Here is a 17117-nt window from a genome sequence, read left to right on the forward strand (position 1 = left end):
CTGGCTCAAGAAACATCAGTGGTTCTCTTTTGCTTATGGGTTAAAAAAAAAAAAACTCAGCTTGCATTTAAAGTTCTACACAATCTAGCCCCACCTTCCCCTTCTGGAGTTGTGCACTATTCCTATTCACACATTCTCTATTCTCGCCGTACTGGCCTTCTCCTCCTTTCGTTTCAATCGTGCCCAACTCTTCGTGACGCCCTTTGGGGTTTTCTTGGCAAAGATACTGGAGTGGTTTTCCATTTCCTTCTCCAGCTTGCACAGGAGTTTTATGGAACTGAGAGAAGTATGTAACACAGTAGTTGCTACTGTCTTTTTGGGTTGCCTTTTGGGTGAGGGAGAAATCAAAATGTCACTTATTTTTTTTTCATTCTTTAGTAAATTTCTCCTCTAGATGTTTTGCAAATAAGTCCCTGAATGCCTTTATGACTATTTGTGTATATTACAAAATTGAATCGCTTGCTGCAAGTGTTTCTTCTTTAGGTTTGGTCTTGACTGGTTAAAAAAAGAAAGTGATAGAAATACTATTCCATTTCCTTCCTGTTTTTTGCCCCTTCATTTTCATTTGCAAATGTCAAGATGAATCAGTGGTTTTAGTTTGATCTCGTGTGAAGTTCTCTGCGGTCTGTTTTCTGTTTTACTTCTGTTTTGTGAGGGATAGTATTTGCAATCTCATACCACCTTTGTATATAGTGTTTTGCAAATGAACTTGTACTCGAAATTCCTTTTGCCCTTGCATGTTATACATCACTCCTTTGCAGGTACTTAAATATTTGCTAACTTGGGTGATATCTGGGCTCCTTTGGCTTCTTTGTTGTGATGACTCTTACTTTGGTTGAATTTCTCCAAGAAATGTTGATCATCAGAGTTAATGTCTTTTCTTCTATCTGTCTCTCCACCCCACCCCCCACACCTTTTTAAAAAAGATTAGAATTGAGAGCTGGTTTTGGAAATGTGATCAGTGCCTTTTATTTTTATAGCTTTCATACCAGTCATTTCCCTTAACACCTCCCCCCATGTGCACACACACAAACACACACATACACACATTAAAGTCTATGTTGTAATGGTTAAAACATTTGAGCATTTCTTAGCAAATTAAGTAAAATCAATAGACACAAGTGACTGTATCTGATAGTTTATATCTTGCATCCCCAAGCTGTTGTCTCCCACCTTTATTCTGATAAGAGGGATATGTTTCATCATCAGCTGAGAAGAGTTCAGACAAGTTAAACAACTGTAATTGTATACAGTCATCTTCTCATCTTTATTCTTTCTTTTTATTTGTTATTGGTTTTGGCCTTTGCTCTAATTGATAACAAGTCATTTTGGAATCATATACAGTTTTGCTATATACTGTTTATGGCTTCCCATGACAAGGGGCAGCTAGGTAGTGCAGTGGATGGAGCACCGTTCCTGGAGTCAGGAAGCCCTGAGTTCAAATCCAGCTTCAGACACATAACACTCACTAGTTGCGTGACTCTGGGCAAATCACTTAACCCCCGTTGCCTCACCAAAAAAAAAAAAAAGACTTCCCATGACCCATGCTTTTCTTGTAGTAAGTATTGAGATTTACAAATGTGAGATTGTTATTAGCCTGTGTGTTTCTGACTTCTTTAATTTCTTTATCACAAGCTGTATTTCTACCATAATTTTCACCCTCCTCTTTTGCACCTACATCAGCATTGATATCATCTAGCATTAAGGCAAATGCAGACTTAACTTGGAAGACCTTATCAAGTTCTTCATAGCATTTCTATACTTTATCTTCTGCTACCATTGTTGGAATTTAAATGGCAGTCACCTTCCCTATGGTCTCTTTGCTTACGCTCATTGTGAGCGCTGGCAAACAACATAATGAAGACTGTTGTGAAATGATATTCTCGTTTGCCTCTGAGCATACCTTCATGCTCAGAGTTCATTTATAGAAAGGCTATCAGTTTGGCAATGTTTCAGTTCCTTATGGAGTGCATCAGCTCGCTAATTATTAGACAACAATGTAACATTAAGAGAACCCACAGTTACATTAATGTTGGAATGTGACCTAAGGACTGAGAAATTCTTGGTACATTCCATACCTGATAGTAGTGGCTGCTATATAGCATTCTTTCAGATTCTGAAACAGTTTCCTAACAACAGCCCTCTGAGGATCATTGTGGAGCTGTAACTATTCACAGAACTCAGGTGAATTTCCCAGTGTTATTTTGTTCCTCTGTGGTCAAGGCCAGACACGAAGTGTTATTTGGACTCCATGTCCAGTGACCCTTCTCTTACCTCGTGGTACTTTCTATCGGAGATGTCAACAAAATGAACAATTTGACTACCATTGAGTTATTTCTTAGCCATCACTAAGCTTGAAAGAAATATTTGCCCTTCAGAACACGAAATTTAGATAATTGAAATATGACTGAAACTGTGTTGAATAACATAGGGATTTCTGTTTGGGGCCATGATAATCTACAAATGGATCCAACAGTCAGAGAGAGAATAATATGGAGGGCAGTCTGGTCCCCCGGAGCTCTCTCCTCTCGGTGTGTACTTCCATTTTTGTCTGCATAGCTTTTCAAACATCCTCCCTCAGCGTACTAGAAGTTCAGAACTTCGGTCAAGAGGAGGCTTCTTTGACACCTCTCACGATTACATGAGGCATCAACAATGGTGGACAGTAATGGCCCCAGACTGGTTTACCGTAAAATGTGGAAATTATGGTAAGTCTGCTGCTGTTGGCATATCCAAAGTTGGAAAAGGCCCCTTCAGAGAGCTTACATTCTGATAAATAATATTACTCAGTGGACATTATCTCAGAGAATTAAAGAAATTTATTATGTTTTATTATAAAATGATGATTGCTGAAAAAATATTTGTGTCATATATGACTCAATCCCTCATTCATATTTCTGAAGTAATTGGAGGTGGAGGAACCCTTTGTCACATTGCCAGGACAATCGCAATTAGAAACTAAATAAAACATAACTTTTAATTCACATTGGATTGGAATTTTTGCTAATAATTTCAGTATAAAGGAGAGACTAGACTGCTAGAAGAGTTATATTGATTGGAACCTTCATCCATCCAACAGAAACATCACATTTCTTTCTGCTGGCAACCTTGTCCCCTGACTGACTAGTATAGTAGTCCCTCTGCACTTAGAGATTTAATACTCTGTCTCTATCACACTCCACGAAATTGCTGCCCTGGAACCTTGGGATGCTGAGACAGCCCTTAAACCTGAGCCTTTTACTTAATAGCTTGCTGAGTTGTCCCTGCTATATCATGCCTAAACATTTCTATGTGATTTTTATTACTTTTGGCTGCATCAGTACATCTAGCCTGTATTATGTCCAAAGAACTCAATGTGCTACTCAAAATGTCTTAAATAATTCACCATAGAATTTATAGAATTTAAATGTCTTTCGCATTTGATGCTAAACTAAGAGGTACACATCTTTGAGCATTTTACATTTCCACACAAACTTTTGAACCAGTTCTTTTTCTCTCTCTCTCTCTCTCTCTCCCCCAAAAATATTGCTTTACTTAAATACTTTTATTTAAATAAGACATACTTGTATCTTTGATACTTTTTTTACAAGACATGCATAATTATTTGTTCAAAAACCAAAGCATATGTGCCTTTGAATTTATGATTGTTAGTTATAAATGGTAAATGTAGTTTCTTTTAAATGAGGCTGTTTTAAGTAGGTCATCCTGAGAAAGTTAAAAGATTGTGCTGTGCATTTAATTCAGTATTCATCTTCATGTCTTGTTTATTTGTAGACTACAAAAGATTTGTAGACTACAAAAGACTACTACTTTTCCAGTTGCTAAAATATTTAACAAATTAGTCTAAAGAAAGAAACGTCCTTTCTGTAAGTGTCAAAGAAGCATCTCCTGGGAAAATCTCATTACTTCATTCATCTCTGATTAATCCTTGCATTTAAGCTACTTCTGCCTGATCATTTGGTTTGATTTTGAAACCTTAGAATGAAAAAAGATGTAGAACTGTTTTACAAGTATTCCCCTACCCAAACACGCTAATTTGAAATACATGACCATTGGTGAAATAGTTAAAGAAGGCTGTTTGACCCATGAGGACAGTTTTATAAAGGGATAGTTCACTAAATATTACTAAGCCAAGGATTGTTGATGGACATGTACTGACTGATGACCTTGACCGTTGACTATAGATCATATCACTAATTAACTTCTAGAAGGGTCAGTCCTGTGGAATGGTGAAATATTTGAATTATCCAGTATTTGGGAAATGAAAGTAGTTTTATTGCTTTATAGAACATAGCTACTCAACTCAATGGCTAATAATAATAGTAGCTAGCATGTACAGAGAGCTTTAACATTTGCAAAACACTTTACAAATATCATTTCATTTTATCCTCATAACAACCCTAAGAAGTTGGTGCTATTATTATCCCCGACTTACAGATGAGAAAATTAAAGCAGATACAGGTTAAATGAGTTTCCCAGGGTCACACATCTGCTAAGTGTCCAAGGTTGCATTAAAGGCAGGTCTTGCTGAGTCCAGGTCCAGGGCTCTAGCGACCTAGTTATGCAAATGCGTGCTTGTTTCCTTCTGTCTAGATGGTGTCGTTCTTTAGAAAAATCTGGTTTGCTTTATGTCATGCGTGTGAAATCAGTATTCACCAGACAATGGAAAATGGGCAGTTTATTTGTGTGAATTAGATTTTCTTTATCAAACTCACTAATTCATCATTGTGGCATTCCTGTTACCCTGCAAAAAGATTTTTAGTATTGTCCTGCAGGTAGAGTATTAGCTTTTGTCTGACACAACCTAGCGTAGTTTAGAGAGGCTTCTCATCAAATTGGCTACAAAGTGTGATGGATAGACAGACAGATAGATAGATAGATAGATAGATAGATAGATAGATAGATAGATAGATAGATTGATTGATTGATAGATCGATTGATCTACATATATATGTATATACTATATATGTACTATAATGTTTACATGTATATATACAAGTGTATGTGTGTGTGTGTGTGTATGTGTGCGCGCACACAGTCAGTCCTCGATATTTGCGAGGGTAACTTTCCTAGAAAATGGCACTAAAGGCAGAAACATCACTGTTGATACGTTGAACCTATGGGAAATAGGGGATTAGGTTCCTTCGTCCACCCAAAATTATAATCACTTACTAGAGATTGCTGAACATTTTCTGCATATAATTCTTTATAACAAAACATTAATTCTGGTAATTGGTACTTTTCCTGAAACATTGACCATTAAATAATCCATAAAATGTAGTACACAAAATAAAATTGGTAACATGCTAAACATTTTTTCTCACTAGTAATTCCCTAGAATTCTGTGATCTTTTATGTTAACATATCAATTAAAAAAAATTGATTTCAGACAATATTCACTTTTTATATAATACATGAAGCCTACAGTACCATAAAAACTGTACAGCAAATAAAATTCTTAAACCTAAAACAGTTTTTAATCTCAGTCTTACCTTTCACCATGTCAGATGGCAATGTGAAGGCTTGTACTATAAATTGTACTGCTATAAACCTTTCTCTCTTGGCTGCCCTCTATCTCATTTGAGGGGGAGGTTTCTGGCGCATGCGTCGCTGCTGTCAGAACATGCCGAGACTGGTGACATCTTGTGCCATCACCTGAGAGGCCAAAGGACTTGCATTGCATTGCATTGTTGGGGCATAATTGCAATGCAGAAGTTGAGTTTTAAAGGCAAACAATGAAAATACACAAGGAGCAGAGCTCTTTACAAATGTAGGCTGAACAAGACTAGTGAAGCATCTAGTAGGATACCAGCCACACCACAAACCTGCATGCAAAACACCTCTTTTTTTCCCTGTACTACACATAGCCACAAAAGTGAAAATGATATTACTAATAAAATCAAACAAATGCTTGAAGTTGTGACTTGGAATGTTGAGGATTGACAGTATATATGTATAGAAATTTTTGGCAACAGTAAGACTCTGCAGGGCAGCAAGGTGGCACAGTGCATAGAGTACCAGGACTGGAAATAAGAAGACTCATCTTCCTGAGTTCAAATCTGGCCTCAGACACTTACTAGCTGTGTAGCCCGGGGCAAATCCCTTATCTCTGTTTGCCTCGGTTTCCTCATCTTTAAAATGAGCTGAGGAAGGAAATGGCAAACCACTCCACTATCTTCACCGAGAAAACCCAAGAAAATGGATTGTAAAGAGTCAAACACGATTGAAACAACTGAACAACAAGAAAAAGACTCTTCAGAGATGTAAAGGGTTGCCTTTGTAGGGGAAAGGCAGGATACCCCGCATTGACGCAGCCACAGGTCCTTGAACTATTGATTTGAAGTAGCTTTGAATAAAAACTCAAATGTGTTGCTCAGATGTGGATTGCCATATTATATTTTAGCCATTGGCCTTGAAAGACTTTAACATTATTATCTAAACATAATCATATTACATATAGATATTTTAAATAACGTATTTTTAATATCTTAAAACTTCACTGAGACTTTGGGTACCCAGTAATGTAATTAGCTTCATCTCCATTCTTCATATCTCATATCTGTAGATACATCTTTGTTCTTTTTATGATTCGTGTAACTCTGGGCAAATCACTTCTCTTAGCCTCAGATTTTTCATCCATAATAATTCACAGTATTGTTATTAGGATAAAATGAGACAGTAGATGTAGTGTTTTGAAAGCCTTAAAATGCTACATATACATTATATAAATGTTAGGAACTCTGAAAGTAAATTAGGTGGAATTATTATCCAAATTTATTATTGAGTGATGTATTTATATTTTCTTGATTTCAACATCGAGTGGCAACAGCAAAGGTAAGTAAGGCTATCTCAAATATCACCCTTGTCCGTTAGTCCTAGGACATCTTTTCAGTTTCAGAGCTTGGTATGTTCAGAGTACTACTTGAAGTAGCCCATTTCCATTTAACATTTTTGGACCTCAGTTTCCTCATCTCTCAAAGGAAGGGTTGGGCTAGATGACCTTGAGGGTCCTTTCATGCTCTTGACAAAGTGCTTGTTCTGAAGGATAGGTCTGACTGTGTCCCCTCACTAACTCCAGTGGTTCTAGAATCAAATACACAATTGTCTTTTCTTTAAAGATCTTCGTAGAGTGGCCTCTTTTTGCCTATCCAGTCTTCTTAAACTTTATTCTTTCCTCCCCATCTGCAGTCAAGCTACATCGGCCTACTTGCTCTTCCTTGCACGTAACACTCCATTTTCCACCTCCATTCTTTTGCTCTGCTTGCCCTCCATACCAAGGATGTTCTACTTCACCTTGTCCTCTTAGTTTCCCTGCCTTCCTGTTAAGACTTGTCTCTAATCTCATTTCCTCCTGGAGGCCTTCCCTGAAATTTGTGTATACCTAATGCTTTCTATGTTGCCTCTTCCATTAGAATGTAAGCTCCTTGAGGGCAGCAACTAGTTTTGCCTTTCTCTGTATCCCTAGCGTTTTCTACAGAGCCTGGAGCATAATAAGTGATTAATAAATGCTCGATGACTGGCTAGCACACCTGCCAGTTTGCTATAATCCAGAGTTTATTAATACATCATATGGGATGATTGTTTAGTACTGGAATAACCTTAGAGATGATCTGATCTAATTCTTTCCTTTTAGGGATGAGGAAAGTGGGGTTAAGTCATTTACCCATGGTCACACGAGTAGTAAGAGGCAGAGATGAGACTGGAACCCAAAACCAGGACTTTTTCTACTACACAGTGCTGTACCTGGGCCCAGAGCAGCGCAGAGATTTAGAGAATCTGAAATCTCATCTGCAACAACAAAGAGCCGTGAGATACCTGGGGAAAATGGAGAAAAGCTCACTGCCAAAAAGGCACAATTTAACGTCTTAGGCTGTATTGTACAGGAAAGTATATAGGCCATTTGGGAGGCAGAAATGTGCAGTCACCAGGACAAACCTGGCATAAGTTAATTTAAATGTTAACCTTTGAGGGAGAAACTTGGCTCCACACTCATTGAGGAGAGGAATAAAACCATTAGTGAAGAAACAATGGAAAAGCTCCATATTTAAGTGCTTAGCAGAGGCATCCTCAGCGCCTCTCTCCAGTAAGTGGTGATGGCTCCTATGTGTGTAGCCAGTCAGTGGAATAGGTTATTCCACATAGCACTGGCCTTTGTTGCAAACTTAAAAAAATGGATACATGGTGCTATCTCATTTTTTTTCTTTTTGGACTTAATATAGGAAAAAATAGGGCTAACAGTAGCAGTTAGTTTATTAAAAGAAAAAAACAACAACTTACCATTTTGTTTTGTCATAAGGAAGGTTATACTTAGTTTTCTTTGTTCATCTTTGACTACCGCCTGGATTGTTATGCTTTCAGAAATCAGTATTTTATTTTTTTTTATCCAAGTAACTTTCAAATGTTTTTTAATGGATTTAAAGCCTTTAAAACCTTCTGACTCAAGGGTCTCTGTGCCCCACCCCTGAATCTGATGGATGACTCTTTAGCCCAGGCCACCAGTTCTTAAGGAGCTGGGGCAATGCTTAGTTCAGTCCTGGTGTGACTCACTCTCTAGACTTCCCTACCCCCTGACCAGCATTCCTCTTCCTCATTTCTTTACATCTCTGCCCTTCTGGTCCCCTTTGTATGCGTCTTCCCCCCATGTAACATAAGCTCATTGAGGGTAGGGACTGTGTTGTTTGCTTGCATATGTATCCCCAGCACTCAGCTGTGTTCCTGTAGTAAGGGCTTAGTAAATATTACTTCTCCTCTCCTCTCCTCTTCTCTCCCCTCATTTCCTTTTTCTATATCTCTGTCTCTCTCTCCCCTCCCTCCCTTTCTTTCCTATCCATATAGCAAAGTAAGGTTTCTAGCAAAATAGCTTTTAACATGCTTTGTAGTGTTATGTATTCTCGAAATTAGTATCATGATTGATACTTAGACAGCCAGGTAGTGCTGAGGATAGAGCTCTGAGCCAGATGTCAGAAGAATCTCAATTCAAATCTGACCTCAAACTACCTGTGAGACCATGAGCAACTCATTCAACTTCTGTCTGCCTTAGTTAATAATAGCAGCTACCTCCCAGGTTTGTTTTAAAGGATAAAATGAGATTATATACAAATAAAGAGCTTTAGAAACCTTAAAATGCTATATTTGAAAGTGCTTTTTGTTGTCATTTTTTTTAGTCATGTCTGACTCTTTGTGAACCTATTTGAGGTTTTCTTGGCAAAGATCCTGAAGTGGTCTGCCATTTGTTTCTCCAGCTGACTTTACAGATGAGGAAGAAACTGAGGCAAATAGGCACAGGGTCATATGGCTAGTAAGTGTCTGAGGCCAGGTTAAAACTCAGGTTTTCTTGACTCCAGGCCCAGCTCTCTATCCGCTGTGCCACTTGTCTGCCTGATATAAATGCTATTATAATTAGTATTGAATAATTGAGTGTAAATTATATAGATCTCTTCTAGAATTACCAAAGGAGTCCAGTAGATTTTCCCTTATTTTTTAGCTGAAGCATTTGTTTGTTCATTATTGTTTATAATTCACTTAAAGTGCTGTCACATAGTGTTGAGTCATTAAAAAGTATCTGTCAAAGAATTAACTAAATTCTAGCCCTCATGGAAAACCGTAAAATATTTTTGATTCAGTTTGTAATAGGCACATTGAAGGATCCCTTTTCACCCTTGCAAAGGAGTAACATGGCCTGAGTAGAATTAGATTAGGAAAGCAAATGGAAAGCACCTCTATCAGCCTTCTCACACTTCAGTGAAAAAGCATTTGGAAATGCTATCAACTCTTGCTATATTGGATTTGTGGGATCCAGATTAAAAATGGCCGTGGAAACTGCCCGTGTTCTTCTTTGCAATGACAGCTTCATCACATGCAGCATCTTCTTTGGCACTCAGATTGACAAGGCATTTAAGAAAAAAAAAACCCCAAACCCAAAACCAAATAGTCAATAAGGACCAAATGAAAGAGAAAACATCTTACAGTAACAGCTGTACCAGTGGGGGTGATAACATTGTTCTAAATCTGGTGTGGACAGGGTTTAGTGGTGTACAGTTGTACTTTTTTTATCCTATAAATTCACAGTTGTAGGTCAGCCAGGACAGTTCATAAATTTAATGGCCACATTTCTCCTTATCCAAATATTAAACTATTTTAGTCCCCTGAAACCAGCAAAAGAAGAGAGAAAGCCAAACTGTAATTTGGGATTAAACTATATAATTGTCTGTGGTACTGGGAAAGAGAATGGGGTCATGAAATAACCAAAAGTTTGAATTGTAAATAATAGTAGAATTGTTGAATTTTGTTTTTATGGTGAAATAAGAACTTTTAAATAGAGTATCTTGTTCTGTGAATCAAATTTTAATGTTTTGATCTGTTAATTTTTCTTTTATGGTTCTTTAATCTCATATTACTAGAGAAACACAACTACAACTACTCTTTAACCTATAGCTTTCTTCCCCAACTTTGCAGGTATTAGTGATTTTTCCAACATATTTTGTGAAAATTCTCAGAAGCTGGTGAATGTGGAAGCCTTTGCTTTAGCGGCTAAATATTATTCTCTACCAAATTTTGGAGTATGTACACCTTTGGAACAATTGCTTGTAACACTGGGTAGAAATCAACAACAAAGACCTGGTAGGTTTGAATTATTTTTCGTTACTTAAATGAAGAGACAAGATAGCTTATCTGTAAATTTAAATGTATTTTTCTCACTCTTTGCTTCAGCATAAACTCAGCGATGTTATTTGTGTTAAAGATATAATCCTTGCGTCCCAGCTAATAAGTTGATATCTACATTACTTGGGTCCCTCCTAGGAAAGAAACTTTCATTCATAGACCTCTAGACTATCTCTGCCTCATCATATGTGTGTTCCTAAAAAACCTGAGCCATCTCTATTTTCACTAACCTCTAATTGAAATTTAACATTTTCTTCAATTATTTTGAAAAAAAAAACATTCTAAGAAGGGGTCCATGGGCATCACCAGACACGAACTGTCCATGACATGTTAAGAACCCCTGCTCTGTTGCTTCTGATTATGTAGGGGCAAAACATCTGCATGGACTTGGAAATCAGAGTGCACAGGTAGATGTTGTCATGGTTGGAGCATGTCCACTTCTTTCTGTAGTTTCTTTATTTCTTTGTCGTTTTACAGATGTTGGTATGTACATGCAGGTATCTTCACTGGATAGAATATTGGACTGGAGTTCAAGAAAGCCATAGTTTATAACCTACCCCAGATGTTAACTAGCTGTATGATTGTTGGTCAAGATATTTTACCTTTCTCAGCCTCAGTTTCCCCATTTCTAAAATGGGGATAATAATAGCACCTTAAGGTTGTAAAAATCAAATGAAATTATATATGTAAAGTGCTTTGTAAACCTTAAAGCAAAATGCTTATTGTTTTTTTTTTATTAAAGAGCACTGTAAAGCAAAGTGATCAACCATTCCATCAAATCATTTTTTTTTTAAGAATGGAAAAAGAGTTTCAAGGAGAAAATGAAGAAAAATGCTTAAGAGACAAAGGGAAACTTTACCTGTGTTAGGAAGTTGGGAGGGTAGGAGAATGTGGTATGGAGAATGAAAGGATGAGGGACCATTGAACGTGTGAAACCTGGCAATTGGTGGGAAGCTTTTCCCTTAGTGGGGATCCTCCAAGGAAGAAGAACCTTTACCATGCTTCAAGGAATGATGATCTATATCCATAGGTGTCACCAGGAGACAGGTTGGCCAGAGGAAGACTGTAGCAGTAGTAGTAGTGGTAGTAGTAGTAGTAGTAGTAGTAGTAGTAGTAGTAGTAGTAGTAGTAGTAGTTGATCTGAATCCATAGATGATGCCTGGAGATAGATTATCCAGAAGAAGACATCAGTAGTAGCGGGTGGTGGTTGCAGTGGTGGTGGTAGTTGAATAGTAGTTGTGGTGGTAGCAGTGGTAGTGGTTGTAGTAGTCGTGGTGATAGTCATAGTAATAGCAATAGCAATAATAGTAGTAGATAATTGAACCCATAAGTGTCACCTGTCTAGAGGAAGATATTGGTAGTAGTAGTGGTAGTTGCAGTAGTAGTAGTAGTACTAGAATTAATAGCAGTAGTGATGGTAGTAGAAGTAGTAATAGTAGTTGTTGTAATAGTAGCGGTAGTAGTGGTGGTGGTAGCAATGCTAGTGGTAGTAGTAGTGATGTTGTAATTATAGCAATAGTTGTAGTAGTAGTAATAGTAGTGCTACAGCAGCAGTAGTAATAGTAGAAATATCAAAATAATAGCTAGCATTTATATAGTGCTTTAAAGTTCACAAAGTAGTAGTGGTGGTGGTAGTAGTAGCAGCAGCAGCAGCATAGGATGTGATTTGAATCTGTAGGTGTAACCTAGAGAAAGGTTATCCAGAGGAAGACTGCAGCAGTAGTAGTAGTTGCAGTAGTAGTAACAGCAATAGTAGTGCTACAGCAACAGCTGTAGTAATAGTAGAAATAACAAAATAATAGCATTTATATCGTGCTTTAAGGTTCACAGAGTGCCTTACAAATGTCATTTCATTTGATATTCACAACTCTGTGAGGTAGGTGCTGTTATTATCCCCATTTTACAGATGGGGAAACTGAGGCTGAGAGAGGTTAAGCCTCACATAGCTAGCTAGTCAATGTCTGTGGTCAGATATGAACTCAAGTCTTTGTTATGCCTGGTCCAGTATTCTCTCAACTGCAATCCCCAGCTACTTTGGCAAGTTATGATAGTTGTTGACTCCTTGTTGAGGGGCACTGAGATGGCTATTTGGCAAGCTGCCGAAACCTGTCTGAGATTGGTCGAACCTGAAGACTTCTCTCCACATTTATTAATTTATATGAGGGTAAATGATCCTATGAATATATTGCAACCTGAGAGGCGTGGCTAAATATCATATAGTCCTGGGTAAGAACTAAAGACTTCAGGTGGGTGATTTTAGGTCCTGCTTTTCATACTGCTACAGGTGATGGGAGAAAATGAGGACAGCCATCAGTATAATGCATTGGTCTCCTGTGGTCAGCTTTTGGGAGATCGTGGACACAGGATGGACAAGCATGGATAGGCTGTAATCTGTATCATTGGAATGAACTAATGGAATAATGAAATTACAGGTTATGTGTGTATTGAGTAAAGATTGATTGAAGGTAGGTGATTCAAAGGAGAAAGTCAGATTTGAGAAGTAAGTAGCTAGTTAAGAAACTGGTGTCTGAGAAAGAGATTTGGATTCTTGAATCATGGCTTAAAATATAGGATTTTATCCAGGGATGGAATGAAACTAACAAGGGCCAGTAAAAACATCTTTACCTAGAGTATTCATTTGAGTCTGGCCTCAGATGTCTATACACAAATAAAAATGCATGGAAAATAAAGAATGTGAACTAGATATACACAAGCAGGCAAATTTGCCCTGATAGGAATCATGGAGACTTTCTGGGATGGGATCCATGAGTGGAATTTCTACAGAAGGCTATTTAAAAGGGATAGGATAGATAAAAGGAAAGGTGGAATAGCATTGTAAATTAAGAGTATATACTTGTGTGAGGAAATCTAGAAACCAGATGGAAGATACATAATGGAGAGAATTTGGTTGAGACATAATGGAGGGGAAAATGGAAGCAGTGTTGTGGTAGGACTATCCCACAGGCCACCTGGACAGAAGAAGGAAGGAGACGAGGAGTTCAGGAAACATCACAAGATTGGCAAAGAGATTTGATATAGTAGTAATAGGGGATTTCAATTTAATGGACATCTGCTGGAATACTCACGCTGCCAAAAAATAGAACAGTTGATAAATTCATAACTTGCGTTAGTGATAAGTTCATTTTTTAGGCAGTAGAGGAAATGTTGTGGGAAGCTGTTGTTCTGATTTTGACCAATATGAGTAAACTGAAATTTCCCTTCAGAATAAATGTTCTTCTCTAGAGTGTATAGCTACCTCCTCTTTGGCAAGAATCTTAACTGTTTCTTAGCTGCATTTTGCTCTTTGGCCTTTCTTGTTCCCTTTCTCGTCCTCATGACATTCTTCTATCTTCCTAGCTCTTGATACAGGTCAAGTTTACCCTGTATTTATGAGATTCTTTTCTTTTCCTCTTTCTCTTTCTCTCCCTCCTTCCTTCCTTCCTTCCTTCCTTCCTTCCTTCCTTCCTTCCTTCCTTCCTTCCTTCTTCTCCTTTAAACTTAAGGGTATGAAACCATTTATCTTCTCTTCTGGGACAGAGACCTGGCTGCACTTTGAGAATTCTGTTACTTGCTTTTGGTGGAAATACAAACATCAAACCCTGAAATCAGGTCACTGTTAAATTCTCTGTCTGTACTTAATAGCTGTCATTTTTGCTGGGGCAAACTGATAGCCTTTTGTTGCCACATTTCATACATGAGTTCCCTCCCAACACATCTCTCTAATGCTTATGACACCATATTTTCTTTCTTTCGTATAAATTTCAAATCACTTTGTTTTGTTTTTCATTCGTTGAATTTTTTTTTCCTTTCAAGCATTATTTGTTCATTAGAATGTAGGTAAATGAGTCCTTAAGTATTTTATCAGTATTTTGGTCTTCCCCTTGCCGAGGCCTTGAAATCAGTGACTTGGTGGTTTGAGTTCAAATTCGTTAAATTTGATTTTGTTTTCAGAGCTGTGTTCTCTTCCTCCTGAATTGAAAAAAACAAAGAAAAACAAAACTTCTGTTACAAATATGTATAGTCAAGCAAAACAAACTCCAACACTGGGTTCAGATTAGGAGAGGATCTTCTAGTTGGAATTCTACACTGAATTGCTGGCTGTTTCTAGTCTAGAAGCCTCTTGGGAAATGTTGAAATCTGCCAACAGCTTGAAATTAAAACCAAGATATTTCGACTTAGAAACTTCTTTTAGAGACACCACAATGTCAGTAATTGTTTAAGAAAGACTTACCTATACGATTAAACGTGAAAAAGAAATAAAAACATTATATTCATTTCACTGCTTTGCTAGGTCAGGATTGTTGCCTCCTCAGTTAGGCAGGACCTCAGAGCCATTTGGATATTAGTTTCCTGTATTCCATGGGCATAATAGTGCTTTAGAACAGAGGTGTGCAATGTGCAGCAGGCCGTGAAGTTGCTACACTCCCAAGTACAGCAAGAAACAGATTAAAAGGTAATTGGGAAATTGTCTTCTCGTTGTTGAGTCATTTCAGTTATGTATGACTCTTTGTGACCCCACTTAGGGTTTTCTTGGCAAAGATACTGGAGTGATTTGCCATTACTTTCTCCAGCTCATTTTACATATGAGGAAACTGAGGCAAACAGGCTTGAGTGACTTCCTGGGGTCACGTAGCTTGTAAATGTCTGAGGCCATATTTGGACTCAGGAAGATGAGTCTTCCTGACTCCAGGCCCAGCACTTTATCCACTGTGCCATGTTGCTGCCCCTAATTGGGAAATATTTAACAAAATAAATAAAAATACAGTAAAACATAGATAAAATTATCATATGTTTTTCTAAATCAATATGTGGTTGACAGGGAGCCTAATGTATGGTTTAGTCGGCCTTTTTTTAATATTTGAGGTTGACACCATGGCTCTAGATAACTTTCAGGTTAACGTGTATTATAGTATGTATGGTAGAAATGTTAAATAATAGTAATAATAATAATAATGATATCTAATGTTTTTGTAGCACATTAAAGGTAGCAAAGAACTTTACATGTTATCTAATTTAATCCTCACAGTAAATCTGTGAAGTAAGTGCTATTATTATGCCTATTTTACATGTGAGGAAACTGAGGCTGAGAGGTCAAGTGATGTTCTCAGGGTGGCATAGCTAATTGGGTCTGAGGTAGCAGTTGAACTCAGATCTTCCTGATTCAGGCCCAGGTCTCTTTGCTACCAGATCATAAATATGTGTCACAATATGTTTTATTTTTGTTGTTGTTCGTTCGTTCAGTCATATTTGACTCTTTGTGACCCCCCCCCTCCCGGACCATAGCCCTTTTATCCTCCCTTATCACCTGAGGTCTGTCCAAGGTCATATTCATTGCTTCCGTGACACTACCCTTCCATCTCATACTTTGCCATCCCTTTTTCCTTTTGTCTTTAATCTTTTTCAACATCAGAGTTTTTTTTTTTTTTAGTTGAGTTCTGTCTCCTCATTACATGGTCAAAGTAGTTAAGCTTCAACTTCAATATTTGACCTTCCAGTGAATAGCCTGAATTAATGTCTTTAAGTATTGAGTAGTTTGATCTCCTTGCTGTCTAAGGGACTCTCAAAGTCTTCTTCAGCACCAGTCTGAAAGCATCAACTCTGTGGCACTCAGGCTTTCCTTGTAGTCCGACTCTCAGAGCCATGGCTTTGACTATACAGACCTTTGTCAGTAAGGTGATGTCTCTGCTTTTTAGTACGCTGTCCCAATTTGCCATAGTTTTCTTTTTTTAATCTTAATTTCATGGCTGCAGTCGCCATCCGCCGGGTAATCTTTGAGCCCAACAATATGAAATCTGACACTGCTTCCATTTCTTCTCCTTCTGTTTGCCAGAAAGTGATGGGACCAGTTGCTAAGATCTTAGATTTTTTTTTTAATGTTAAGCTTCAAACTGCTTTTATACTGTCTTCTTTCACCCTTATCAAGAGGCTTCTTAATTCCTCTTCACTTTCTGCTATTAGAGTGTTATCATCTGCATATCTGAGATCTTTGATAATTCTCCCTGCAACCTTAATTCTGACTTCTGATGCATTCAGGCTGGCATTTTGCATGATGTACTCTGCATATAAAAGTTAAACATACAAGGTGACAATATACAACCTTGTTGTACCTTTTCCAGTCTTAACCAGTCAATTATCCCATGTTTGGTTCCAGCTGGCATACAAGGAAGATGATCTGGTTCCCCTTTCTCTTTGAGGGCTCTCCACATTTTGTTGTGATCCATGTAGTCAAAGGCTTATTGCTCTAGGCTAGTGGTTTCAAATTCAAATAGAAATAGATCCCTGTGGGCCACATATTGATTCAGAAAACCATAAATTAACATTGTCTGTGTCTTATTGTATTTTTATTTATTTTGTTAAACATTTTCCAGTTCTATTTAATTCTAGTTCAGAAGCACTGCAGAGTTTGCGAAATTTGACATCTCTGCTCTAGAAAATTCTCTGAGCTGTGAAGTTGT

At 37.7% G+C, this 17117-nt stretch overlaps 1 protein-coding gene across 1 annotated transcript in view; it reads left to right on the forward strand.

The window, feature by feature from the left end:
* The window catches only part of METTL25 (methyltransferase like 25), a 155481-nt gene that overhangs the window by 20807 nt on the left and 117557 nt on the right, over positions 1-17117 (forward strand). Inside the window, 1 exon segment of the mRNA XM_020993463.2 lies at positions 10456-10620. Coding sequence (XP_020849122.2) covers positions 10456-10620 — 165 coding nt within the window.

Source organism: Phascolarctos cinereus, unplaced genomic scaffold, assembly GCF_003287225.1.
Source record: "Phascolarctos cinereus isolate Bilbo 61053 unplaced genomic scaffold, phaCin_HiC Scaffold_1;HRSCAF=81, whole genome shotgun sequence".
NCBI lineage: Eukaryota > Metazoa > Chordata > Mammalia > Diprotodontia > Phascolarctidae > Phascolarctos > Phascolarctos cinereus.